Genomic DNA, 25990 nt, shown 5'->3' on the forward strand with positions numbered 1-25990 from the left:
GTGATGATCCAGTCAGGGCTGTGAATCTTCCCAAGCCCTGCACTCTTCCTCCAATTAGGGCCTGCCATCACACAGCTTACTTGAACTTGTTTTCCTCTTCTTCTGGAAGTGTCCTTGGTTCTCAGCCTTCCTTTCTCATGCTGTTTATCCTGTTCCACAGCTGCAGCTCTAAATATACTTTCTGTATTCCCACAATTCCCCCTTTTTTATTTATTAGCGAACTATTAACATACTATAAATTAATAACACTCTGTAACAGTATTTCTGAATGCATTTTGGCTATCACAATTTAATCAAGGCTTCAATTAATAAGACGCTGAATGTAAGGAAAGAGACAAGGTTATCATATCGTAAGGACAAGAAATATTCTTAAACTTAATAAGAAGTGAACAAACACACCTTTCACCCATGGCTTTAGGTTCCTGCAACCTGGAAAAGAATCCCTGAGGGTCCCATTCTTTGTGTACCAGTAACTGATTAGAAGATATAAAGTTGCATGTCAAATGGAATCAACATCAGTGGCTAGGCCTGCTAGAGTATCACTAGGGGTATTGCTTTCCTTTGCCAGCTAACATCCTAACTTGGTGATTGTGGCTGAAGCTTGAGCGGTGCTGTTTCACGGTATCCTGGATCTGAGAGACAAGACATCTCAAGAGCAGAAGCAAGCAAATTGTGCATTCAGAGCAACACAGAGGGTTAGGGTTTTAGCCAACATACACACACTTACACACATGCAGACATCCATTTTAGATTAGTGTGAGAAGCAGAAACTCCCTAAGCAAACGCATTATTAGCTATTGACCCTTGAGAAATGGCAAACCACCAGAAAGAAGAGAGAAAAGGAACATGCCAGTGGTGGACGCGATAGGCAGTGCCAGCAGGGCGTCCCCTGCTTCAAGGTGCACTTTTCCTCTCCCATCCACCACAGACTCCCCCCTGCTCCTACTCTTCTCAGGGTCTGCAGAGTTTTTTCCATTTGTACACCAAATCCGCGTGGCCAGTGCGTGATGTGGAGCCCAAGTGGAACACCTGCTTGAAAAACAGAATAAACTATCCAGGTTAGCTCTCTTAGCATATGCCTTTGTCTCAAATGATGCATGGTTATAAAAAACTATTTTGATTAGCGAATTGAAAGAGAGTTGATCATTCTAAAACACAAAATCATCCCTTTGCCTAGGATTCTTTTCCAGGTTTTTGTCTTTGCAAATTAGAAAAAAGGCTAATTGATGGGCTAATAACATCATAACTGCACATTAAAAGTGCTATTTCCATAAACTCCAGCGTTGGTAACATCAAATCCTGTCTAATTCACACTTGATCTACTACTGAAACAGAAGAAGCACACAACAACCTAGATAATGCCTAATAATTCTTCACACTCGATCTACCACTAAAATAGCAGAAGCACACAATCCCAGTAATCATAAAGGCTGGATGCTATTTTCTGCCTTGAGATGAGGCCGAACACATCATGCTGGAACCCATGTAGGACCAGTCCCTGTGGAAACACAAGCATATCCACGACCCCAAGTTATCAGTGGTAAGGGACCTTCCCAATGCCCTGTGGCCATATTCCGAACGTTAACCATTGGAAATTCCTTGAGCATTGGGAAGGCCCCAAAATGACGGTCCACAGGAGTTGTATCTGTATGATCACAATTCAAAAAATTCAGCACAAGCAAAGCCTTACATAATCTTTCTTGTGGTGGATCTCCCGTATTCCCCCTTTTTTGTTTATTAAGAATGGATTTCAGTGTTTGATGAGCACGCTCAATGATAGCTTGTCCGGTGAGAGAACGAGGAATGCCTGTAATATGTTTAATGCCCCATTCTTGGAGGAAAGTTCGAGTGGCCTTAGAAGTGTACGCAGGCCCATTATCTGTTTTTATAGTATGTGGGATCCCCATGGCAGCATAGGCAGATAACCAGTGTTTGCGGGCATCGCGACTGCGTTCACCTGTACGTGCTGTGCCAAATATGTATGAAGAATGAGTATCTATTGTTACATGGACAAATTTTAGACAGCCAAATTCGGGAACATGAGTAACATCTGTCTGCCACAGTTGAAGAGGCGCTGTGCCACGGGGATTTGTCCCAATTTGAGGCAAAGGGGCAATTGCCTGGCAGTCTGGGCATGTTAGAATAATGTTACGGGCCTGATCTGCTGTCAGTTGAAATTGTTTTTGTAAAGCTCTCCTATTCTGATGAAAAAAATGATGAGAGAGTCACGCTTGCTGGAACAATGGAGGTGTAGCAAAGGCGACAGTGATCAGCCTTACGGTTGCCCTCAGCTATAGGACCAGGCAACGTAGTGTGTGATTGAATATGCATAATAAAATAAGGGAGCGTACGGTGAGAGACATAATGTAAAACTCGATTGAGCTGCGCAAACAAAGCAGGGTTGTTAACTTCCTTAAGAAAAGATCCTTCAATCCACTGAATGATACCTGTAACGTACAAAGAATCAGTTATTATATTAAGCTTTTGATTTGAAAAAAGTTGAAAAGCTCGGGCTACGTCAGCGAGTTCTACAACTTGAGGTGATCCATTAACAACATGTACATCTGACTGCCACTGTGTAGCAGTCGCGCGCCAGAGAACCACTGCTCGATGTGTCTTGCTGGAGCCATCTGTAAATACAGTAACAGCATTACGTATTGGAACATGTGAAAGTAAAATATTAGGAGAAAGGGACAGATCACTCAAATTATGCAGTAACTGATGTTTGGGGGGATGGGTGGAGATCTGTCCTGTATAGCCTGCCATAGCAGTTTGTAAGGTGAGTGACTGTGCAAGCAACCAATCTAAATCTTTTTTAGTAGCAGGTATGTAGATGCAATCAGGGTCAAGAGTTCGTAAAATTTGTAAATGATGACGACCTCGCTGTATTAGCATTGCAAACATCTCCACTCGTGATGTAAAGGTTTTTTAAAAGGTATGTGGTAAGAATTTCCATTCCAGGATAATGAGAGGATCTTTTCTTGAGGTATCCCACTGACATAACAAGCTATATGGCTGATAGGTATTTGATATTACAAGAGATACTGGTAGTGATAAACAGACACGATGGCAATATCGATGTTGCAGTTATTACAGAGTCTAAGTACTGTAACGCTTGTGGTGTTAACTGTCTTTTAGAGGTTAAATCTGGGTCTCCTTTGAGTAGCTGGAACAGAGGGTGCAACTCTTGAGTAGTAATACCCAAAAGCGGTCGTAACCAGTTGATGGTTCCTGACAATTTTTGCAGATCATTCAATGTCTGTACGTGAGGTATTATTTTGAGGATTTGTGGCTGAATGGTGTGAGATGTAATTTTCCATCCTAAATATTTCCATGGAGAACTAAGTTGCACCTTTTCTTCTGCTATTTGTAAGCCAACAGATTGAACTGCCTGCCTTACGAGCATTAAAGTGTCCTTTAGACTCTCTTCTTGTTCTGCTGCTATTAATATATCGTCCATGTAATGATAAATAAGGACGTGGGGTCTAGCTTTTCGTACTGGTTGTAATGCATTTGCTACAGACAGTTGACATATCGTTGGATTATTAAGCATTCCTTGTGGTAACACAGTCCAGTGATAGCACTGAGCAGGGCTTTGTTGGTTGATGGAGGGCACTGAGAAAGCAAATCGTGGTGCGTCTTTTGGATGAAGCGAAATGGTAAAAAAAACAGTCTTTTAAATCAATGACTGCTATAGGCCAATTTGATGGTAACATTGGAGGCGAAGGGAGGCCAGGCTGCAATGCCCCCATGGGCTCAATTACTGCATTGACAGCACGCAGGTCCTGTAGAAGCCTCCATTTTCCACTCTTCTTGAGGATAACAAACACTGGAGTATTCCAAGGGCTGGTGGTAGGCATTATGTGACCAGCAGCCAGTTGTTCTTGAACTAGCTCATGTAAATGCAGCAACTTTTCCTTTGTTAAGGGCCATTGATCTACCCAGATTAGTTGTTCTGTTTTCCAAACTAGGGGTATAGGTTGCTGCCAATCAATGGCCCTTATTGAAAATTTGTTTGCAAAATCATGCCACATTGACTTAAAAGATCACGACCCCACAGAGTATAGGGAACTGGCAAGATGTAAGGAGCAGTGTGAGCAATGCGACCATCAGGCCCTTCAAAAGATAAAATTCGGGCACTTTGGGCTGCTGTAAGCCCCCAACTCCTACAATAGCAGAACTAGGGTATTTTAGCGGCCATTCAGAGGGCCAGTCGCTTGAATTAATGATGGTAATATCAGCTCCGGTATCCACTAGGCCTAATAACTGCCTGCCATTTACTAGACATGATAATAGTGGTTTGTCTTCTGATACTTCTGTAGTCCATAGCACGGCAGGCTTGTCTGTGCTTCCAAATCCCCCAGTTCGATCCCCAATACCAGGTTTAGTCATAGAATGAAAAGGGATTAATTGTGCTATTTTTTGGTCTTTGGGGATAAAGCAGGGGGGGGAGGGTGTCCATGCCATTATCTTAATTTCCCCAGTGTGGTCAGCATCTATAACTCCTGGTAAAACAAAAAGTCCCATCCGTGTAACAGAAGAACGTCCTATCAGGAGGGCACTGCGCCCGTCCCCAAGGGGGCCCATTACCCCTGTTGGAATAAGAGTTACGTCGGTATCAGTCAGCATCACTGACTGGGCAGTGGCCAAATCCACTCCTGCGCTGCCGGCAGTGGCTGGTCTGAGTGAGCTGGACAGGCAGCGGCCGGCTGATTCGGGACTGTATTTACTGTCATAGCGCGTGGGCTCACGCTCTTCTTCCCGTTTCCTGGGGCCGTGCAGCAACAGGGAGCTTAGACTGGCAGTGTCTTGCCCAGTGTAGCCCCTTCCCGCACCGGGGACAGGGTCGAGTAGGAAGAGCAGAAGCATTTTTATCTGCTTTTTTAGGCTTTTTACAGTCCCTCTGTACATGACCAGGTTCCCCACAGTTGTAGCACTTTATGTTTTGAGCTGTCCCTGCACCAAGTCGGGCTGCCAGGGTGTCTGCTAGCGAGGCCATTTTATGGCTTTCTGTCCCTACATCCTGACAGGCCTTAATCATGTCAGTAATGGATGGATCTGCATTCTTTAAGGATTGTAGGACCTTTCTACAGTCTGCATTTGCATTTTCTATCGCTAATTGCTTAAGCAAAGCCTCCCGGGCAGCCTGATTTTCGACTTGTCTCAATAGCATATTTTGTAAACGGTCAAGAAATTTAATGTAGGGCTCGGCAGCCTCCTGCCTAATTGATGTAAATGATGTGTTAGATGAATTAGTGTCGGGTATCCGACGGATAGCACGCAACACCAAAGTCTTAACTTGTTCAAAGCATTGCCTGTCCATCTGTGCCTGAGCATGAGGTATTGCCCGGACCCCCTCCCCCATGTGTTCCTCTATGCCAATGTGATTGAGGTTATTCAGATTATTCATAGCCTGGATGGTAGCCAGCTCCCCGTACTCAGTCATAAACACGGTGTATTGCATGGGAGACAGAATTGTTCGTAACAAAATTTTCCAATTGTGAGGGGTCATAACGTAACTGTCACCAATTGCAGCCAAAAGATGATATGTAAAGGGAGACTGAATTCCATAATCTCTCACTGACTTCCTTAGTTCCTTCACTGCCTCGTAAGGCAGGGAGTCCCACTGGGGGGGCTGATTTGCATGACAGAACACAGGAAAGGCTTGCAACTTATCAGCATCACCCTGTAATATTGCTTCTTTTCTGCACTGCTCTAAAGCACCATAGTATGCTGTAGAAAAAATTTTGTTTCCCACTCCCTTCAAGTTATCATCAGGGGGGAAAATGTTCGATTTGTCGTCCGTATCTACTGAACCAGGATCTGAAAGATCCTCTGGTTCTAGTTCGCTCTCATTTTTTTCCAGGTTACAGGCAGGCTGCGGAGCAGCAGCAGTAAGCGACGTAACCGGAGGGAAAGGCGGCAGGGGAGCGGCGACCATCGGGGGCGGAGCGGAGGGCGGAGCGGAGATGAACGACGGACGCGGAGGGGAGGGCGGGAGCGCGGGGGATTGCGATTTCTCTTCTCCCCGGTCGCGGGGGGGGTCGGAGCCGCGGATCGGGTCCGGGCAGGGGCTGCTTCCCGAATCGGAAGGCAGAGGCGGGGGTGGGAAGGAGGGCGATAGAGAATAGCCGGAAGAACTTCTTCCTTGTCGAATCTGTTTAAGCCTTTCCATTATTTGGTGCCAAGCAGATAGAAGTTTGGCAGCCGTTCTGTCTTTAGTAACAGAAGCCTCCCAGAGTTCTGTGCCAATTTTGTCCCAGAGTTCTCCATCAAGAGAGAACCCAGTTTTCGGAAATTCGGGGACATTTTTGCTTATCCATTTAAGAAAAGTAGCTAGTTCCGAATTAGATACAGGCTGATCCTGGAAGTTTAAAACTAACCGTAGTACTTCGAGATTTACTTGTTGCTCCTTCGTTAGTGAACTCCCCATGGTTCCCGACTGCTCACTTTCTGTGAGCTCAATTTCTGAAACATGGAAACTTTCTGAGGATCCTGGAGTCTCCTCCTCCAGGAGGAGGAGGGGGTAGGCCTCTTCTCCCTGATAAGTAATGACAGGACGAGAGGGAATGGCCACAAGTTGCGCCAGGGAAGATTTAGATTAGACCTCAGGAAGCATTTCTTTTCTGAAAGAGTGGTCAGGCACTGGAATGGCCTGCCTAGGGAGGTGGTTGAGGCACCATCCCTAGCGCTGTTCAAGAAGCGTTTAGATGAGGTGCTTAAGGACTTAATTTAGTAGTTGGGTAGAGATAGTGATAGGAGGATGGTTGGACTAGATGATCTTATAGGTCCTTTCCAATCTTATGAACTTATGAACTTATGAACTTATCCCTGGAGAGCCTGAAGAACCATGGAGATGTGGCACTGAGGGATGTGGGCAGTGGGCAGTATGGACACATCTTATGGGCCATGGAGATGATCAGAGGATGGAGCACCTCCCTACAGGGACAGAGTGACAGAGCTGGGAAGAGAAGGCTCTGAGGAGACCTTATAGCCCTTCCAGGACCTGAAGGACAGAAAAGCTGGGGGGAGACTTTTCATAGGGCATGTAGCGACAGGACAAAGAGAAATAGATTTAAACTAAAAGAGGGTTGGCTTAGACTAGATGTCAGAAATAAATTCTTCACTATGAGGGAGGTGAGACACCAGCACAGGCTGCTCAGAGAGGTTCTGGATGCTCCCCGTGCAGTGCTCTGCTGAGCTGTGCCCTGTGCTACCTGAGCTGTTCCCTATCCAGGGCGGTCATGTCGGCCCTCAGTAGGGGGGCTGCACTTCTCCCTGTGCCAGCCGTGCTCCCCATGCAGCCTGCGCAGCCCTCAGAGTGAGGGGGGCACGACAGCTGCCTCCAGGGTTTCTTCTGGGTACGGCTCCCGCTGCAGAAGTACGCTCATTCCCACGCACTCATGAGCGTTCTGCTAATTAGTTCAGTGCACAAAATGTTGATCTCACAGTGCTGGTTGTCATCTAAACATCCCAAAAGGTTTTTTTCAGAAGGAAGTTTTTGTATGATGCTAAGTGGAAAGCTATTGTTCCAAGTTTTAATTGGAGGCAAAGCAAAACCTGCTCCAGCTGGAGGGAAGCTCTGGGACCTCGCAAAGCTCTCCAATTCTTAACATCACCAAAGTGAAAGGAGGGAAAACACAGGAGGAAAGACTGAAAAACAACACACAAAAACAAAGGAGGAAAGACCAAACATCTCCATCTATTCCCAAGCTCCTGCTATTTGTTAGCTCTTGTCCCATCTGAAAACCTCAACTTAAAATGTGATACATGACTCAACAGTAAGTGAGTGAAGTTTCCCAGCCTGAATGCAGATGTTTCTTTTGAGAGCAATGCTCAAAAAAGAGAGCTTTTCCAAGTCCCGGAGCAGTTTGAATGAAGCTTTTCTTTTGGGGTTTGAAAGGAGCTTAAAACCATTGCTCTTGCAATGGAAATGTCCCACCAGGTTGGGGAGAAATGCTGTGGTAACGGTGCATGCTACTGGAAGCTAAGGGCTTACTGAGCCACCAGCTCACATTTCATCTTTGGTTTTTGCTGTGTCTTTGGTTATCACTCTGTTTCTTCCCAGGACTGTCCCAGAGACAGCAGCTCCACTCAAAGCAGTCAGTAGCTGGCTGCTCCCTTCTCAGCTGTGACAAACGCAGTGGTGCCGTTGCTCCTGCTCTGCACGGTGCATCCCCTGGGCCAGCATTTGCTCACTGCAAACTGGAGAGCAACAAACGCGGTGTGGTGAGGGCCGAGGGGCAGCAAGCACGTCCCCATTGGGCTCAGATAGCAAGGAGCGGGGGCACGCGGGGTGACGGCCGCTCTGCAGTGTGGATGATAGTGCACTGAAGACACCATAAAGGCTTCCTCCTCTCCTCCTCACAGCCACCACAGGCTCCTGCGGGGAAGAAATGCCATCCTGCTGTGGTGTGCAACCCAGCGCCAGGCACTGCGGGGCTGTGCTCAGATGTCTTCAGCACCTGCTGTCTTGGGCTGATCGGCACCGGCCTCGGGAAATGCCTTTTGTTTTCCAGAAGGCAGAAAACCAAAGAAAGAAAAGAAAAACAGAGAAACTGAAGAGGGGACCTGGCAGGGTTTTGCAGCACAGAAACAAGAGAGCTGAAGAGATGCTCTTATGTTCCAGGACACAGAGTGGCCATTCAGCAGCACTGTGCTGTGGGTATGAGCCACAGCACAGGCTGGGCATGCAGGCAGGGGGAGCAGAGCTTCTCAGGGTGGAACAACTGCGCTCAGAATCCAGGCACAGAAGGGAAGCAGCATGCTGGCACATGGGGGGGTGTGTGGTGGGAGAGTGGTGGCTGAATGGTGCCATCACACCGTGCAGTGCCATCACACCGTGCAGTGCCATCACACTGTGCAGTGCCACGCTGCCTGGCTCCATGCTGTGGCTGCAGTGCTGCCTCTGGGCCCACACCACGCAGAGGGCACCATGGTGCCGGCAAAACTAGAGAGATGATTGAATGCCTATAGGTCACATGCACGACGTTAACACAACGCTTTTATTCCCTGACAAATTTCTCATTTCCAGATGGGTGCCCGTATCACTTTTTCCCACTCCTGTGATCCGCCTTCTTGCTTTCTCACATCAGCAGAATTCAATTGCTTTAAAAAATATGGGTCTGTTGTTGCTGCTGCTTTTTCCTACTCTGTCTGACTTCCAAAGCATTGAGGCAGCTGGAACAGAGCGCAGCTCTGAGGTTCCTTCTCCCTGGGACTCTTCCTCACAGCTCTGAACAACAGAGCTGGGCAGAGCCCCCAGGCTCTCTCAGTCCTAAATTCTGATAGGGACATTTTGTTCTTTCAGTGCCCCTCGAGTTCTCCTGCCCGTCACCGCAGGGTTCCCAGGGAGAAGAATCAAACTCTCAGTTACATCCAGATCCCCCAGTGCACTTGTTCCAAATCATTGGGAAATCAAAGCAGCACAGAAATCTCCCTTTTAAATAATAGCTGTCAAAAAGCGTGCAAAGGAAGGAAGGAAATAAACTTGGAGCAAGAAAAAATGCCTTAAAATCATATCCAACAGCCCCACAGCAAAGACTTTGCATCAGCCAAGCATCCCCAGCATTGCTGCAATGAGGGGCAGGTGGCAGCCCGCCCCACATCAGAAAGGCTGCACCTGTGTGTGCCCCATATAAACGCAGCTGGGCAGCACCCTGCAGGCTTGTGGTGCCTGGTGGGAGATAGGGCTGTTAGTGGGGGCAGCAGTGCTGTGGTGCCTTCAGGATGGGGAGAGTGGGGCTGGGGGGAGCTGGGCCTTTTGGGCCCTTTTCCTTGCTGCCCTCTGATGTAGTTTTGCTTTGCTTGCAGGCTGCTGCTGTTCCTCCTGTTTGGATTTTTGCTGCCCTTGGCCCCTGGTGCCGTAGGGGATTGGGATCTCTTGGGTAACGAATGGGCCCAGTTTCTGCTGCTTCTGGTCTGGGGGGCTCTGCATTTGCTTGAAGCTGCTTCCTCCTGTGCTGGTGTGGAAGGGGCTCTGGGGCTGGGACTCATCCAGGGTTGGGGCTGAGCTGCTTGGCCTTCCCTTTGCAGTGAGCGTGACCTGTCTGTGGGACAGGCTGGAGCTGGAGCTTCCCAGAGAGCTTGGCAATCACATGTGGCGTGTGCATGCAGTGGGTAGGTACTGCTGCTGGCATGGCTTGGTCCTTCCTTCCATAGCTTGAAGTCTGTTGCTGCCTGCTGAGCTGGCCTTTCCCTTCTCCCTAGATGCGAGTGGGGAGGAGATGATGTCCTGTGACCACTCTGTGGATTATGAGAAGCTGCTGCTCAGTGCCCCGTTGGTGAACTGCACTAGCCTGGAGGTAAAGTGCGTTTCTGTTCTGGGAGTGTACTGTTGAACAGTGTCTGGGCTTTTCTGCTGCTGGGTTGGATTTAACAGGGTTTCTAGCTCAAACTTTTCTCAAGAGTAGAAATCTCTACTGCGGAGAGCTGCTTCTGTTCGGGTACAGATCCCTGAGTGCTGAGGTCTGGCTGCAGCCCTGCTGGTGCCAACTCTGGCTTTGGAGTCTTGTAGCGGAGGATTCTCTCTGATGAAGTTGTAATCACTGTCTGCTTCTGTGGTAACTCTTGCACTCTTTTTCCTCAGGTTACTCTCCCAGGACTGAACCTCCATGATGAGCACATGGTAGGTGCCTGCTGGCTGACAGAAGTGAGGCATGCCTTGGTTTTGGACCCAAGAGCAACCTGATGCCTTCAGGCTGGGGCAGCTACCTGTTGTTGGGAAGCCAGATGTGTAAACAGTACAGATGGCTTGAATGCACAACCTGCACCACGGAGAGACACAACTCACTGCTGCCATGGGGCTGTGCTTTCCATTCTGAAGGAACCCCTTTCTGCTCCACAGGTTCAGGCAGCTGCCATGACCGGGACACTGACCATTGATGATGGAATCAGGGTGCACCAGCTGAGCCTTGGGGAAGCCATGCAGCAAGGCTACAGCTTTCTGGCTGATAGCCACCGCCTGGTTTTTCAGGTGGCCTTCACTGCCACTGGAGTTGTCTCCTACAAGGTAGGAGTGCAGAGCTCGTGCTGAGGAGTTGACAAGGCTTTTTCAGGGGTTGAACACCTTCCTCCTGATGGAGGCGTTTGTGAGTTTGCCTAGAGTTGTTTTCATCTGAAGCTGTGCTTAATGGCATGAGCAAGCTGCTCCAGTTTGTGGGGCTTGCCTTGAGTCGTCTGGCCCTGCTCAGGGTGCACCTCCAGCAGCATGGCTCTGCTGGGGTTCTGGTGCAGCCTGTCCTGTGGGTGTGTGAGCAGTGTGGTGTATGGATGCTTTCCTAGACAGTGAGATGCGCAAAGCTCCAGGTCCTTCCAACCCACTTGAGGTGGGTGTATGTGGCTCTGCAGAGCTGGGCCTGTGCTGGCTCCTGCACTGAGTGCCTTGCTCTGTCTTGCCCTGCAGCACAACAACAAGGTGCTCCACACTGTGGCACTCAAGCTTGACGTATGGCCCTCCTGAATATACACTGACTATACAGTCAAGAATGCTTTGTGCTCCAGGTACTGTGTAGAGGAAGCTCTCTGTTGCCCTGGGGCAGGGGAAGATGTTTGTGCTTGTTTTCTTCAACAAGGATCTCGTTCCAGGCCCGGTGCTTTGTAAAGCAACACATATGACTGTCACCATCCCAGCCTTCCCAGGGACTCTTGTGGCTGTGGAGGATGAGACCATCCCTGTTGCAGTGACCCCAGGAGGATGAACCGCAGCCGTGCCGGAACGATCTTCTTAAGATGCCGATGCAAGGACTCAGAGACATCAATGTGATTATGCAGCTGAGCCAACTTTATTGCGCAGGTTACATACTTTTATACCCCTTGAACATATGCTATTTTTAGAATATTGTTAAGCAGTGGTTCTTGCTCTGTCCTTGCAAGATAAGTAGTGTCCAATTAATTCTTTTCCCACACATACCAGGGCCATCTGATTCCACCGCAAACTTACTCCCTCATCGTTGCCTGGTCAATGGTGCACTACTTCTCAAAATTCAGTGATCCGAACATGCTGTTTTGTTCACACTGCTACAAAGATAAGCACACACAACCTCCTTTCCCAAGCCAGTTCTCCACACATCCCAATGGGCCAGCTCCAGGACAATGGCATTACCCTCAACACAGCAAGAGGGGTCGAGCTGCACATCAGCAGGGCGGTCCTGAAGTCCACAGTGAGTTGAGGCTATGGGCTCGTGGGGCTGGGTGTGCTCACAGCTCTATGGCCTTTGCCTTTTACAGAGCACAGCACCTCTAACAGAAAGGCTGTTGGGTCAGCTGTGTGTGCTGGGGCTGGTGAAGAGAAATGTCAGCCCAGTAGCAGATAAGCACCAATATAAGAAGTAACTCAGGTTTCATGAACCCTCCTTGTGAGAGCAGGTGGGGGTTACATTGCTCCGGGACGGGCAATGTCTGAGGTGCCTGGGGCAATGCATGTCTTCTGCTCTTCACCCAGTGTGGCTGCAGGGTGGACTGAATTGTTCCACTGTGTGAGTTAAGGGCATCTGTTGCAGTCACACTCCAGGAGAGTAACTTGTCTTCCAGCCACGGGGGGAGAGCTGCCCAGGAGCTCAGTCCTACCTGTCCTTGAATCTGACTTCTCATTTCAATGGAGAGACTGTGGCAATAGTGATGTACCCGGAGTGCCCCTGCGACCAGCATGCACCAGTAGGTGAGTTCTGTCGTGGGATGGAGTTGGGCCAAGCTGCTGCTCAGCTGGCATGCCCCAACCCTGCTCATTCTTGGCCTACTCCTTCCTGGGAGGCTTTCTCTGGCCAAAATACAGCAGCTCTTCAGCAGACTGAGCTGTCCCTGTTTGGGCATGACTCTTGTACCTCTGTTCCAGCTGCTTTGTGCACCCAGGATGGGTACATGGATTTTGAAGTTCTTGCTGGCAGTACTACACCACCACTAGCCCTGGACACACTCAGGCTCAGAGATTCTGCATGCAAGCCTGCCTTCAGGTCCCCCATGAGCGACAGGGCCTGGTTCCATGTCCCACTGAGCAGGTGTGGGACCAGGTACTGGGTGAGTGCTCCCAGAGTCACTGGGGGGGCTTCATGTGGGGGGAGTGCTCTCACTAATGCTGCTCTCACTTCTTCTCAGCTTGATGGAGAGGATATAACATGAGAATGAGGTGAGGGCACTGCGGTCCGACCATCTGCTGCGCAGGATCTCAAGGGACAGTGAGTTCAGGTGTGTCAGGAAGCTTATTTGGTGAGTGTATGGGAACTGCTGAATCATGGCCTGAACCACTGATTGGTCACCTGAGGTGAGTACTAAGTCAGCCATGTGGGCACAGGTGAAGGTGATATACCTGTGTGAGTGGAAGGGGTGGAGCCTGGTTCCACCTCTCCCAAACCCCATTTAAGGGCTGACCACCAACAAGGGAAGGATCTCTCTTCTTGGAGATCCCTCCCACGTGGAGTCCCCTGTGAGCCTTGTCATCATAAAGGTGAGCCATCTTCTCTTTTGTATTATTTGTATACTGTTTATATAGAACTACTTAAAATATACCATCCCCTATACTATCTCCTTGTGGAGTACCATCATTGGGAGTTATTTACCTTACACTTGGCGAGCCAGGCAGCTCTAGCAATAATAAATCCATACTTATTCGGCATGTCCTTCATTTGGAATATGTTTAAATGGGCCAAGGGGGAGAACGTTACCCCCCTAGAACAGACAATCCCTGGTCTAATTCCAGGGTTCATGGGGTCACCCTACTATGGGTTGGCATCCATTATTGAGAAATGGGGACCCCTGCGGGTTCCGGGGAGGGAGAGGCAGTCCCTATCTTATTTGACTGACTACTTTCTAGGATTAGGTAAGGACATACTCGTTACCAAGGAGCGGCAGTTAGCCGCCTCTGCAGTAGACTGGCCTTTAGTAATGGCCATACTTAAATTAGATACTGCAAATGATAACATGGAGACTGAAAATCAATTATTAAGAAAGTGTATTGAGAAACTTGAGCAACAGCTGGGTACATTAACAACCAAAAAGCCTGGCCTAAATGTCCCCACGAGACAAATACGGAATATATTGGTAGAGGACATCCAAAAATCAGAGGAAGAAGACTCTGATATGACAGGAAAAAAGATCTCTAAGGCAGATCTCGAAACTCCATCTATGATGGACCCATTCGAGATTTGGCCTATCATAACTCAAAAAACAAAGGTACAGGATAGACCAGCAGGGGTGCCTCCTGACCAATGGCCCCCTGCAGAAACCTGCTTCCATGTAACTGCTCGTCTGTATACAGCTAATGAGCTGATGGACCTAGTACAACGGTTCCATCAAAAACCAAGGGAAAGCATACCATCATGGCTCTTAAGGTTATGGGATGCAGGAGCTGAAAGTGTTTTAGTGAATGGGACAGAAATGTCAAAATTAGCATCTATAACAATAAACTCGGCCTTAAGACAACGATTATATGCAGCCGTCCACTACAATGATGAAAACCATTCTATTATAGATTGGTTGATGGCTGCGTCCTGCTTAACATGGCCCAACAAAACCGATATCCCTCTTAATACTGCTTTGTGGTCCTCTATGGAGGACCTCCAAACCTACATCAAAGAACTAGGTATGAGGGAGGCTGTCATGGTGTTGTCTGTGACAGTGACCCAAGGGAAACCGAGAGGGGAGAGGAAAAAAAAGAAACTGCGTCAGTGGCTGTGCGGCCGCCCAAGCAGAGCCGCGCTCCAGGAGGGGGAAACAGCGGGAAGAGATGGGTCTACAAGAAAACAACGGCACGATCTGAGAAGGAACGGTAACTTTACTAAATCTAATAAAATTGAGCAATTGAGAGGGAGAGATAAAAATTTCCAACCCAAAAGCTGTGAGCTTACGTTAAGGAGGACCTCCAGGGGAAGCACACGTGCTGAACCTCCACGGCAGCCCAGAGCAACCCGCCCAGACTGAGCGCCGTCTCGCATCCGGTGCAGAGCTCCGCCCCTCCCCTCTGCTGCTCCCCCAGCATTAACTCCTTAACTGCTGCATGATGCTCTGATGTGGAATACCGGCATCAAAACCACAACATTCCACCCCTTATTCCACATCATCACATCATGCTTAACACACATCTATACATAACCAAACAGTAAAATCATAAGTTACATAGAAACATATATACATACATACACACATAATTACAGACTGCATTCCCCCAGCATCAAATTCCCTTGTGGGACACACTGGATGTCCCCATTTTTATCCTTTACCCACCAGGTGCACCCAGGTCCCTGTGCAAAAACGGTTCCACGGAGGGGTTTGCCCTTTCCAGAGGATGGAAGGACCCACACCGCTTTTCCCAACATGCTCCTCACATGTACCACAGGGACCTTATCTCCCTCTATGGTCTGTAGGGAGCTGGACTGTGTAGGACCCTCTTGGTTGACTGATCCCCTAGTGTTGACCAGCCAGGTGGCTTCTGCCAGATGCTTCTCCCAGTGCTTGAATGTCCCACCACCCATTGCTGTCAACGTGGTTTTTAACAACCTGCTGTAGCGCTCGATCTTACCAGCAGCTGGTGCATGGTAGGGGATATGGTAGATCCATTCAATGCTGTATTCTTTGGCCCAGATATCCACAAGTGTATTTCTGAAATGAGTCCCGTTATCGGACTCAATTCTTTCTGGAGTACCATGTCGCCATAGGACTTGTTTCTTGAGACCTAAGATAGTGTTTCGGGCGGTAGCATGGGGTACTACGTATGTCTCAAGCCACCCAGTGGTCGCCTCCACCATGGTGAGCACGTAACGCTTACCATCGCGAGTTCGTGGCAAGGTGATATAATCAACCTGCCACGCCTCCCCATATTTATACTTTTCCCATCGCCCTTCCTGCCAGAGGGGTTTCATCCTCTTGGCCTGTTTAATTATGGCACATGTGTCACAGTCATGGATAACCTGTGCAACGGCATCCATAGTTAAGTCCACCCCTCGGTCTCTAGCCCACTTATAGGTCGCATCCCTTCCTTGATGGCCTGAGGTCTCATGGGCCCATCGAGCTAAAAATAGCTCTCCTTTGTTCTGCCAGTCCAAATCGATCTGAGACACCTCAATTCTGGCAGCTCGATCTACCTGATGGTTATTTCTCTGCTCTTCAGTAGCTCGATTCTTGGGCACATGAGCATCTACATGGCGCACCTTTACACCCAACCTTTTTGTTCGGGCAGCAATGTCTTTCCACAGTTCAGCAGCCCAAATAGGTTTACCCTTCCGTTGCCAGTTGTCCTGTTCCCACTGCTGCAACCACCCCCATAAAGCATTTGCCACCATCCAAGAGTCAGTATAAAGATATAGCATGGGCCACCGCTCTCGTTCAGCCACATCTAAGGCCAGCTGGACAGCCTTTACCTCCGCAAATTGGCTTGACTCTCCTTCTCCTTCGGTGGCCTTTGCAACTCGTCGTGTGGGGCTCCACACAGCAGCCTTCCATCTGCGATGCTTCCCAACAATACGACACGATCCATCAGTGAAGAGGGCATACGTCTTTTCATTCTCTAGTACTTCGTTATATGGTGGGGCCTCTTTAGCACGTGGTATCTCCTCTGATGGGGGTGTTCCAAATTTCTTGCCTTCAGGCCAGTCCATGATCACCTCCAGGATTCCTGGACGGTTGAGGTTCCCCATCCGAGCTCGCTGTGTAATCAGTGCAATCCACTTACTCCAGGTGGCATCAGTAGCATGATGGGTGGGGGGAACCTTTCCTTTGAACATCCAATTCAGCACTGGCAGTCGAGGTGCCAGGAGGAGCTGTGTCTCAGTACCAATTACTTCAGAGGCAGCCCGAACCCCCTCGTATGCTGCCAAAATCTCCTTCTCAGTTGGAGTGTAGCACTCCTCTGAACCCCTGTATGCTCTGTTCCAAAATCCAAGGAGTCGGCCTCGGGTCTCCCCAGAGGCTCTTTGCCACAGACTCCAAGTGGGACCTTTCTCTCCAGCAGCAGTGTAGAGGATGTTTTTCACATCCTGTCCCAACCGTACTGGCCCCAGGGCCACAGCACGGGCTATCTCCTGCTTAATTTGCTTAAAGGCCTGCTGCTGTTCAGGACCCTATGCAAAATTATTCTTTTTCCGAGTCACTTGATAGAGGGGGCTTACTATGAGGCTGTAGTTTGGGATGTGCATCCTCCAAAAACCAACTACACCTAGAAAAGACTGTGTCTCTTTCTTGCTAGTGGGTGGTGACATACTGGTGATTTTGTCAATCACATCTCCTGGAATGTGACGACGTCCATCTTGCCATTTTACTCCCAGGAATTGAATTTCTTGGGCAGGTCCCTTCACTTTGTTCCGTTTAATAGCAAAACCAGCACCCAGAAGAATTTGGATTATTCGCTCTCCTTTTTTAAAAACTTCCTCTGCTGTATCACCCCACACAACAATGTCATCAACGTACTGGAGGTGCTCAGGTGCCCCACCCTGTTCCAGTGTGGTTTGAATCAGCCCATGGCAAATGGTTGGGCTGTGTTTCCACCCCTGGGGCAAACGGTTCCAGGTGTACTGAACGCCCCTCCAGGTGAAAGCAAACTGTGGTCTGCACTCTGTGGCCAAAGGAATAGAAAAGAATGCATTGGCAATGTCAATGGTGGCATACCACTTGGCTGCTTTTGACTCCAGTTCATACTGCAGCTCCAACATATCTGGCACAGCAGCACTCAGTGGGGGTGTGACTTCATTCAGGCCACGGTAATCTACCGTCAGCCTCCATTCTCCACTGGCTTTACGCACCGGCCATATGGGGCTGTTAAACGGTGAGTGAGTTTTGCTGATCACTCCCCGGCTCTCTAGCTGACGGATCAAGTTATGAATGGGGAGCAAGGAATCCCTGTTGGTGCGGTACTGCCGTCTGTGCACCGTTTTTGTAGCGACAGGTACCTGCTGCTCTTTTACTTTCAGTACCCCCACAACAGACGGATCTTCTGACAGGCCAGGTAAAACAGACAGCTGCTGAATGTTGTCTGCATCTACAGCAGCTATTCCAAAAGCCCATCGGTATCCTTTGGGATCCTTGAAATGTCCCCTTCTGAGATAGTCAATACCGAGTATGCATGGATCCCCCTGTCCAGTCACTATGGGATGCTTCTGCCAGGTTTTACCGGTGAGGCTTATTTCTGCCTCCAACACAGACAGTTCCTGAGAACCCCCAGTCACTCCAGAAATATGAATCAATTCTGTCCCTTTATAACTCGAGGGCATCAGAGTGCACTGTGCACCAGTGTCCACCAGTGCCTTATATCTTTGTGGCTCCAATGTGCCAGGCCATCTAATCCATACAGTCCAATACACTCTATTATCCCTTTCCCTCCCCTGGCTGAGGGCAATAACCCCTCTATTGGTTACCTGCAGTGACAGGAGCAATTTCATTGGTGGCTGATCTCTGTTGTAGTTCTCTCACCCGTGCTCACAGTGCAGGAGTGGGTTTTTTATGCCACTTCCTCATGTCCACTCCGTTTTCTCATAAGAAGCTCCACATGGCCACACGTGACATGATGTTACTGCCGTCATTTGCTCGTGCAGAGAGGCGGTTGCCTTTGGTGGCCGAGACTTTCAACAGTTTGATAAATTGCTTCATCAGATTCTTTGCGTCATGCTCGTCTTCATCAGGTGTTTCCAATACTGACACAGGTTCATCCCTATTCATCAGTAATGACAGTTCCTCCAGTATAGTTTTCTGTGTCTCCTTAATCTCACCTACTTCTTCTGCTACTATAGCTGCAATGGAAGCACGTGATGGTGGAAACTGCTGTTCAATGTTTTCGAGTGTAACAGTCAATTCATAAACTGGGAGTCTTCTGTCTTGACCCTCGAATCTATGGAACATTGCTACCAGTGTACTTGCGTACCTCTCTGGTGCTGTTTTTGAGAGCTTGCGATATACATCAGGTGTGCACCTTACTCTATCAGGATCACGGTCCTGGTGTGGATTGTTAGGGACGAAATTGGGATCATACAGCATCTCTACTACGGCTGTTTCTCTCAAAAATTGGATGCCTTTCTCCACGGTGTTCCATCTTTCCACCTTAGGCTGCAGATCATCTTTGTAAGGGTATCTATCCTTTACAGCCACTAGTACTCGTTCCCAGAGGGTAGCGACTCCATTCAGACATCTGCCAATTCCTCTGTCGATAGCTGGGTCTCGAGCAATGCTTCCCAGCTGGCGGGCTTCACTGCCATCTAGGGACACGCTGCTGGCACCGCTGTCCCAACACCGCAGCAACCAGGTGACAATAGATTCACCTGAGCGCCGTACAAACTCCTTTCTTGAACCTTGTATTTCAGTCATCTTTAGGGGCCGACGAGTAGTGGTAACAGTGACTCCATCATCATCGCGGTCTTCTCCATGTCTCTCACTTTTCTTAGTGGCCTTTTTAGGTGGTGGTGGTGGTGGTGATGGTGCTGAGGAGGGCCCCTCGCCTGGATCTTCCTTTTTTTTCTCTGCTTCTTCTTTCCGTTCTAGGCGCGAGGACGGCCGTGTCCATTTCTGGCCTTCCACAGGGGCAACCGACACTGATACCGGTGCTTCCTGTGACTGGTCAGGTCTAACTTCGAGGTTTTCATTTTTGCTTTGGACCTTGGTTTGGAAACCATTTCTCTCCAGAATATCAATTATAGCTCGATAAGCACAAGCCAGACCCCAAACAATACATTCCTTCTCAGATCGTCCTGAGTTCCATGACTGCTTACCTAAACACTCACTGAATTTCTCAGGATCCCACAGGTGCTCAAGATCAAAATTGCATAACACCGGGGGTCCCCACGCTTCTAATTTCTTTCCTAATTTTTTCCACCTTCCCTGCCATTCAACACTCTCTGGTTTTGAGGAAGGCTTCCTCTACATGATATAAATTGCCAAGAGAGCATTCAGGAAAATAAATAACACAGTTGTCAGGTTGACATCTTGAATATAGGTAAAGACCTGAAAAGAGTAACTGGAAACCATTCCAAATGCTGCATAATCTGTCACGTTAGCCAGGGTGTCTAGGCAGGAGGCATGTAACCCCCTCAGCACACTAAAGTAGCTGTATATACACACTGCTCCGGTGCTGAACACAAGGAGCTTAAAAAGACGCCAGCATGCTATAAGGTACATGGAAAACCTTAGTCCACTCTGCACCAGATTTACAATGGAGTGCCAATACTGCACTGCCCGCATTCTCCACCAATAATTGTCACGGTGTTGTCCGTGACAGTGACCCAAGGGAAACCGAGAAGGGAGAGGGGAGAGAAAAAAAAGAAACTGCGTCAGTGGCTGCGCGGCCGCCCAAGCAGAGCCGCGCTCTGGGAGGGGGAGGGGGAAACAGCGGGAAGAGATGGGTCTACAAGAAAAAAACGGCACGATCTGAGAAGGAACGGTAACTTTACTAAATCTAATAAAATTGAACAATTGAGAGGGAGAGATAAAAATTTCCAACCCAAAAGCTGTGAGCTTACGTTAAGGAGGACCTCCAGGGGAAGCACACGTGCTGAACCTCCACGGCAGCCCAGAGCAAAGTGCCCAGACCGAGCACCGCCTGCATCCGGTGCGGAGCTCCGCCCCTCCCCTCTGCTGCTCCCCCAGCATTAACTCCTTAACTGCTGCATGATGCTCTGATGTGGAATACCGGCATCAAAACCACAAAACCACAACAGAGGCTCTGTACGCAGACACTTTTGAAAGCCCTGATATGGAGAAATTTACAGCGGGCATGAGAGATCTGATACTACAGCAGACCCCCTCCCACCTATATGGGATGTTGGTTTCCATATTAAATCCGTTGGTGGCATCAGAAGCCATCGTACAGCAGGCAGCCCAGTTAGTAGCAGACTTAGGGGAGACGGAGCGCGTAAGAACCAGGTGCAATGTTCGTATAGTGGAAGACGCTGAGGCCTTCCCTATTAAAACTAAAAAGCCTGCTCCACGGATGCCCCGATCAGGCCCCATACGGGTATCTCGGAGGACTATGTTTAATGATCTCATACGGGCTGGGGTTGCGTTTACCAAAATTGATGGGCAACCCAACCATGTCTTGTTGCAGCTGTGGAAACAGCTTAGAAATGATCAAAAATTTCAGAGTGCTCCCAGAAAATCGTGAGTACGAATTTACAAAAAACACCGACAACAACCTGGAATTTGGCTGACTTTATAATACCCAACAGAAGAAAAAAACATCCGCAGGTGTCACGGGCTACAGTGCCTGAGCCACCTGTGGCAAAAGATTTAGATCTGGCAAAATTCATGGATTAACGGAAAACTCTGGTCCCCATAGGGCCTCCAGATGTGACCGGAGGCCCTATGTAGAATTAACAATATTCTGGTCCAGGACAAATGTGCAGAAGGTGATGGCTCTAGTGGATACCGGCGCAGAAACATCAATTATATATGGAGACCCAACAAAATTTAAGGGTAATAGAGTGATGATTGGTGGGTTTGGGGGACAGACTATTCCAGTCACCCAGACGTGGTTGAAATTGGGGGTTGGGCGTCTCCCGCCCCGGGAGTATAAGGTGTCGATTGCTCCAATTCCAGAATACATCTTGAGCATAGACATTCTATGGGGTCTTGCTCTCCAGACGGCTGTTGGAGAGTTCAGACTACAGCAGAGGTACATTAGTATCCGGGCAATATGGACAATATTGAGGGGCCATGCGAAACATGAGCCCATTTGTTTGCCGAAACCACGCCGGATTACTAATGTAAGACAGTACAGACTCCCGGGTGGGCAAGAAGAAATATCAAAGACAGTGCGGGAATTAGAGAAAGTAGGTATTATAAGAGCTGCACACAGCCCATATAATTCCCCCATATGGCCAGTACGGAAGTTGGATGAAACATGGAGAATGACGGTGGATTATAGGGAACTAAATAAGGTCACGCCGCCCAACCATGCGGCCATACCCAATATTGCCTCCTTAATGGACACTCTTAGTAGGGAAATTAAAACCTACCATTGTGTCCTGGATTTAGTGAATGCATTTTTTAGCATACCTATTGCTGAAGAATCACAAGATCAATTTGCATTTACGTGGGGAGGCAGGCAGTGGACCTTTCAGGTCTTGCCACGGGGGTACGTGCACTCACCAACATACTGTCATAATGTGGTGGCACGTGACCTGGCTGATTGGAGAAAACCAAACAATGTGAACCTATACCACTATATTGATGACCTCCTGTTAACATCTGACTCACTGGAAGCAGTAGGGGAGGCAGCAGATTCATTAACTGCCTACCTAAGTGAAAGAGGATGGGCTATCAATCCTCAAAAAGTGCAAGGTCCAGGACTGTCCATAAAATTTCTAGGGGTAGTCTGGTCAGGAAAGACCAAAGTGTTACCTGATGCCATCGTAGGTAAGGTTCAGGCATTTCCAGTCCTTACAACACCAAAGCAGCTGCAGGAATTCCTGGGTATATTGGGATATTGGCGTTCCTTTATACCTCATTTGGCGCAGCTGCTGAGACCTTTATATAGACTTACCAAAAAGGATCAATTATGGGATTGGGGGAGAACTGAACAGGATGCTTTCCAACAGGCGAAACAGGCGGTTAAACAAGCCCAGGTACTGGGTATATTTGATCCTACCCTCCCAGCTGAGCTAGATGTTCACGTAACTCAAGATGGCTTTGGCTGGGGCCTGTGGCAACGTCAGAGTTCTGTTCGGACCCCCATTGGATTTTGGTCTCAGGTGTGGCATGGAGCAGAGGAAAGATACAGTATGATTGAAAAACAGTTATTGGCTGCCTATTCGGCATTACAAGCGGTAGAGCCAATAACCCAAACGGCCGAAGTTATAGTCAAGACTACATTGCCAATCCAGGGGTGGGTAAGAGATCTGACCCACCTTCCTAAGACGGGGGTGGCCCAGGCGCAGATGGTGGCACGATGGGTCGCCTATCTCAGTCAGAGGAGTAGTCTGTCTTCCTCACCGTTGAAAGAAGAGCTTCAGAAGATTCTTGGCCCAGTAACGTATCATAGTGATGCACCGAAACAAACTTCGGTTGCTCCACCACAGAAGAGTCCCGTCCAGGAAGGAAAATATCCTATTCCTGAAGATGCCTGGTACACGGATGGGTCCAGCAAGGGCAACCCAAGTAAGTGGAGAGCAGTAGCGTACCATCCTGCCACAGACACAATATGGTTCGAAGAGGGGGATGGTCAAAGCAGCCAGTGGGCAGAGCTGCAGGCGGTGTGGATGGTTATAACCAAAGAACCTGGTGATGGTATCCTGAATATTTGCACAGATAGTTGGACTGTGTATCGGGGGCTCACTCTTTGGATCGCACAGTGGGCCACCCAGGAGTGGACTATCCACTCCCGACTGATCTGGGGCAAAGATATGTGGTTAGACATATGGAATGCAGTCAAACACAGAACTGTACGTGTCTACCATGTTTCTGGTCATCAACCCCTACAGTCACCAGGAAATGATGAAGCCGACACACTGGCCCGAGTTAGATGGGTTGAGAACTCGCCATCTGAGAATATCGCTTACTGGCTATATCAAAAGCTGCAGCATGCTGGGCAGAAGACCATGTGGGCAGCCGCTAAAGCGTGGGGACTGCCCATACAGCTATCGGACATCGCTCAAGCATGCCGAGACTGTGACGCCTGCTCTAAGATAAGACCGAAGTCGTTGCCTGAAACTACAGCCCATCTTGCTAGAGGACGCAATCCTCTACAGAGGTGGCAGGTTGATTATATTGGGCCCCTCCCTCGGTCTGAGGGGGCGAGATATGCCCTAACCTGTGTCGACACCGCGAGTGGGCTAATGCAGGCCTATCCAGTACCAAAAGCCAACCAGGCATATGCTATAAAGGCACTCACAAGGTTGATGGCTGCCTACGGGACACCGCAAGTCATCGAGAGCGACCAAGGAAGTCATTTCACGGGTGCAGTGATACAACGCTGGGCAGAAGAAAAAATATTGAGTGGCGATTCCACCTGCCATATAATCCAACGGGGGCAGGCCTTATTGAATGTTACAATGGTATTCTCAAGGCTGCCCTGAAGACAGACTCTCAGTCCCTGCAGGGGTGGACAAAGAGACTCCACGAGACCCTGCGGTACCTGAATGAAAGACCTAGAGATGGCAGACCCAGTGCCTTGAAAATGTTACAGACAGGGCGTCCCCACTTAGGATCCAAATTACGGGCACCGATAATGAAGTGAGACCTCAGATTGGCCGTGAGAACAATCTTCTGCTCCCTGCCCCTGAAGACCTAAAACCAGGTACCAATAAAATAAAATGGCCCTGGAAGGTGCAGGTAGGACCACGATGGTGCGGCCTACTTGCACCTTGGGGGAGATTATTGGAGGTGGGGGTTCGGTAGCCCCTCTGGTAATGGGTACATGGCCTACTGAAATAATGGTTAACACTCCAGTCTTCATTGCTAAGGGGACCCCTATCATGTCTCTGTGGCAGATCAGGACACCCCCTTTGGTGCCTGATATAGTCGTACAGCCACAGACATCGGGTCAAAGGGTTTGGTACAGGCGGCCAGGGCATGCCCCTGTACAAGCTGAAGTGTTAACCCAAGACAGGAATACGGCCTGTATCTTACCTTGGAGAGCGGATCTTCCCCTCTTGGTACCTCTAAAACACTTATATTACTCCCCATAAGTCTATGAGTCACCAGAAGGAACCAAACAATACTGCAGTGTTCCAGAGTTGTTATAAGACAATGTGCAGCATCTGGTGATGGTCTAACCAGGACTGATGACATATAAGACGGACCTGCACTGTGTGATTACATGCTTCCAGTAGATACCACCGAGCACTGGCCCAAAGAAAAGTTCAACTGATGTGCCAATCATCACTCATCTCGGATTACATCAACATGTGTTGCGACGGGCAATTATGTAAGCGTCGTGATGTATTAGGTCTCTGTATCAAGGGGAGCTCACCTTATGGTTACTTGATCAGTGGTTCATGTCGTGATGGGGTGGAGTGTATGGGAACTGTTGAATCATGGCCTGAACCACTGATTGGTCACCTGAGGTGAGCACTGAGTCAGCCATGTGGGCACAGGTGAAGGTGATATACCTGTGTGAGTGGAAGGGGTGGAGCCTGGTTCCACCTCTCCCAAACCCCATTTAAGGGCTGACCACCACCAGGGAAGGATCTCTTGTTGGAGATCCCTCCCATGTGGAGTCCCCTGTGAGCCTTGTCATCATAAAGGTGAGCCATCTTCTCTTTTGTATTATTTGTATACTGTTTATATAGAACTACTTAAAATATACCATCCCCTATACTATCTCTTTGCGGAGTACCATCCTTGGCAGTTATTTACCCCACAGTCAGCTACCCCAATTATCGTCAGAGGCCGGAAGTGAAGGCTTTTGCTTTTGTATCTGGTGACAAGACTCTCCCCAGCCTAGTGAGTATTGCCTCTTGCTTCCTTCCCCTCACTCCCAGAAAGACACTGAGGATGAGGGGTAATGGCCACAAGTTGTGCCAGAGAAGATTTAGATGGGATATGAGGAAAAACCTTTCCTCTAAAAGAGCAGTCAGATGCTGGAATGGCCTGCCTAGGGAAGGGGGCTTACAGATCTTGTACGACTGATCTTGTAGGACCGTTCTTACCTAGTGCTTCTATGTAAGTAAAAGGCCATGTTTGTCTTGTGTCCAGTTGTATTTCCACTGCAGCATCCTGATGTGTAACCGCTTCCAGCTGGACTCCCCTCTGTGTATGGTGAGGTGCCCCAGACCACCTAGGAGCAAGCGAGGTAGTGCCCGAGCGGGTGCTGGGTCACATGGCAGTGCCAATGAACACTCCGCATTGCACTGCTCACCTGTGCCATGTGCTGTTGCAGGCAGTGGGATGCTGGGTGCCAGCTCTGTGGTCAGCCTGTGGGGTCCTGTGCTCCTAGTGCGCGATGGATGGCCAGCAGTAAGAGGTGAGGAGCAGCACGGTGCTGGTGTTCACTGCCCAGCTGCGGGATGCAGCCCCTCACTGCAGTGTGTCTCCGCTCCCTTTGTAGGGAGCACTCTGCTGAGCGAGGTGTGGGCTGTGCTTA

The 25990-nt window shown here is 49.0% G+C and overlaps 1 protein-coding gene across 1 annotated transcript in view; it reads left to right on the forward strand.

Moving 5' to 3' along the window:
• The first annotated feature begins 1090 nt into the window (after positions 1-1090).
• Positions 1091-25990, forward strand: part of LOC136046417 (zona pellucida sperm-binding protein 2-like) — a 30895-nt gene continuing 5995 nt past the window's right edge. The window contains 19 exon segments of the mRNA XM_065733005.1: positions 1091-1100; positions 5890-5903; positions 7993-8111; positions 8113-8229; positions 9454-9464; positions 9467-9571; positions 9574-9589; positions 9814-9887; positions 10036-10119; positions 10210-10304; positions 10589-10627; positions 10847-11011; positions 11405-11440; positions 11442-11502; positions 11587-11669; positions 12069-12161; positions 12532-12658; positions 12833-13029; positions 13103-13203. Coding sequence (XP_065589077.1) covers positions 1091-1100; positions 5890-5903; positions 7993-8111; positions 8113-8229; positions 9454-9464; positions 9467-9571; positions 9574-9589; positions 9814-9887; positions 10036-10119; positions 10210-10304; positions 10589-10627; positions 10847-11011; positions 11405-11440; positions 11442-11502; positions 11587-11669; positions 12069-12161; positions 12532-12658; positions 12833-13029; positions 13103-13203 — 1547 coding nt within the window.

This window comes from Cyrtonyx montezumae, unplaced genomic scaffold (assembly GCF_038088225.1).
Source record: "Cyrtonyx montezumae isolate F1298 unplaced genomic scaffold, pur_monq_1.0 scaffold_16, whole genome shotgun sequence".
NCBI lineage: Eukaryota > Metazoa > Chordata > Aves > Galliformes > Odontophoridae > Cyrtonyx > Cyrtonyx montezumae.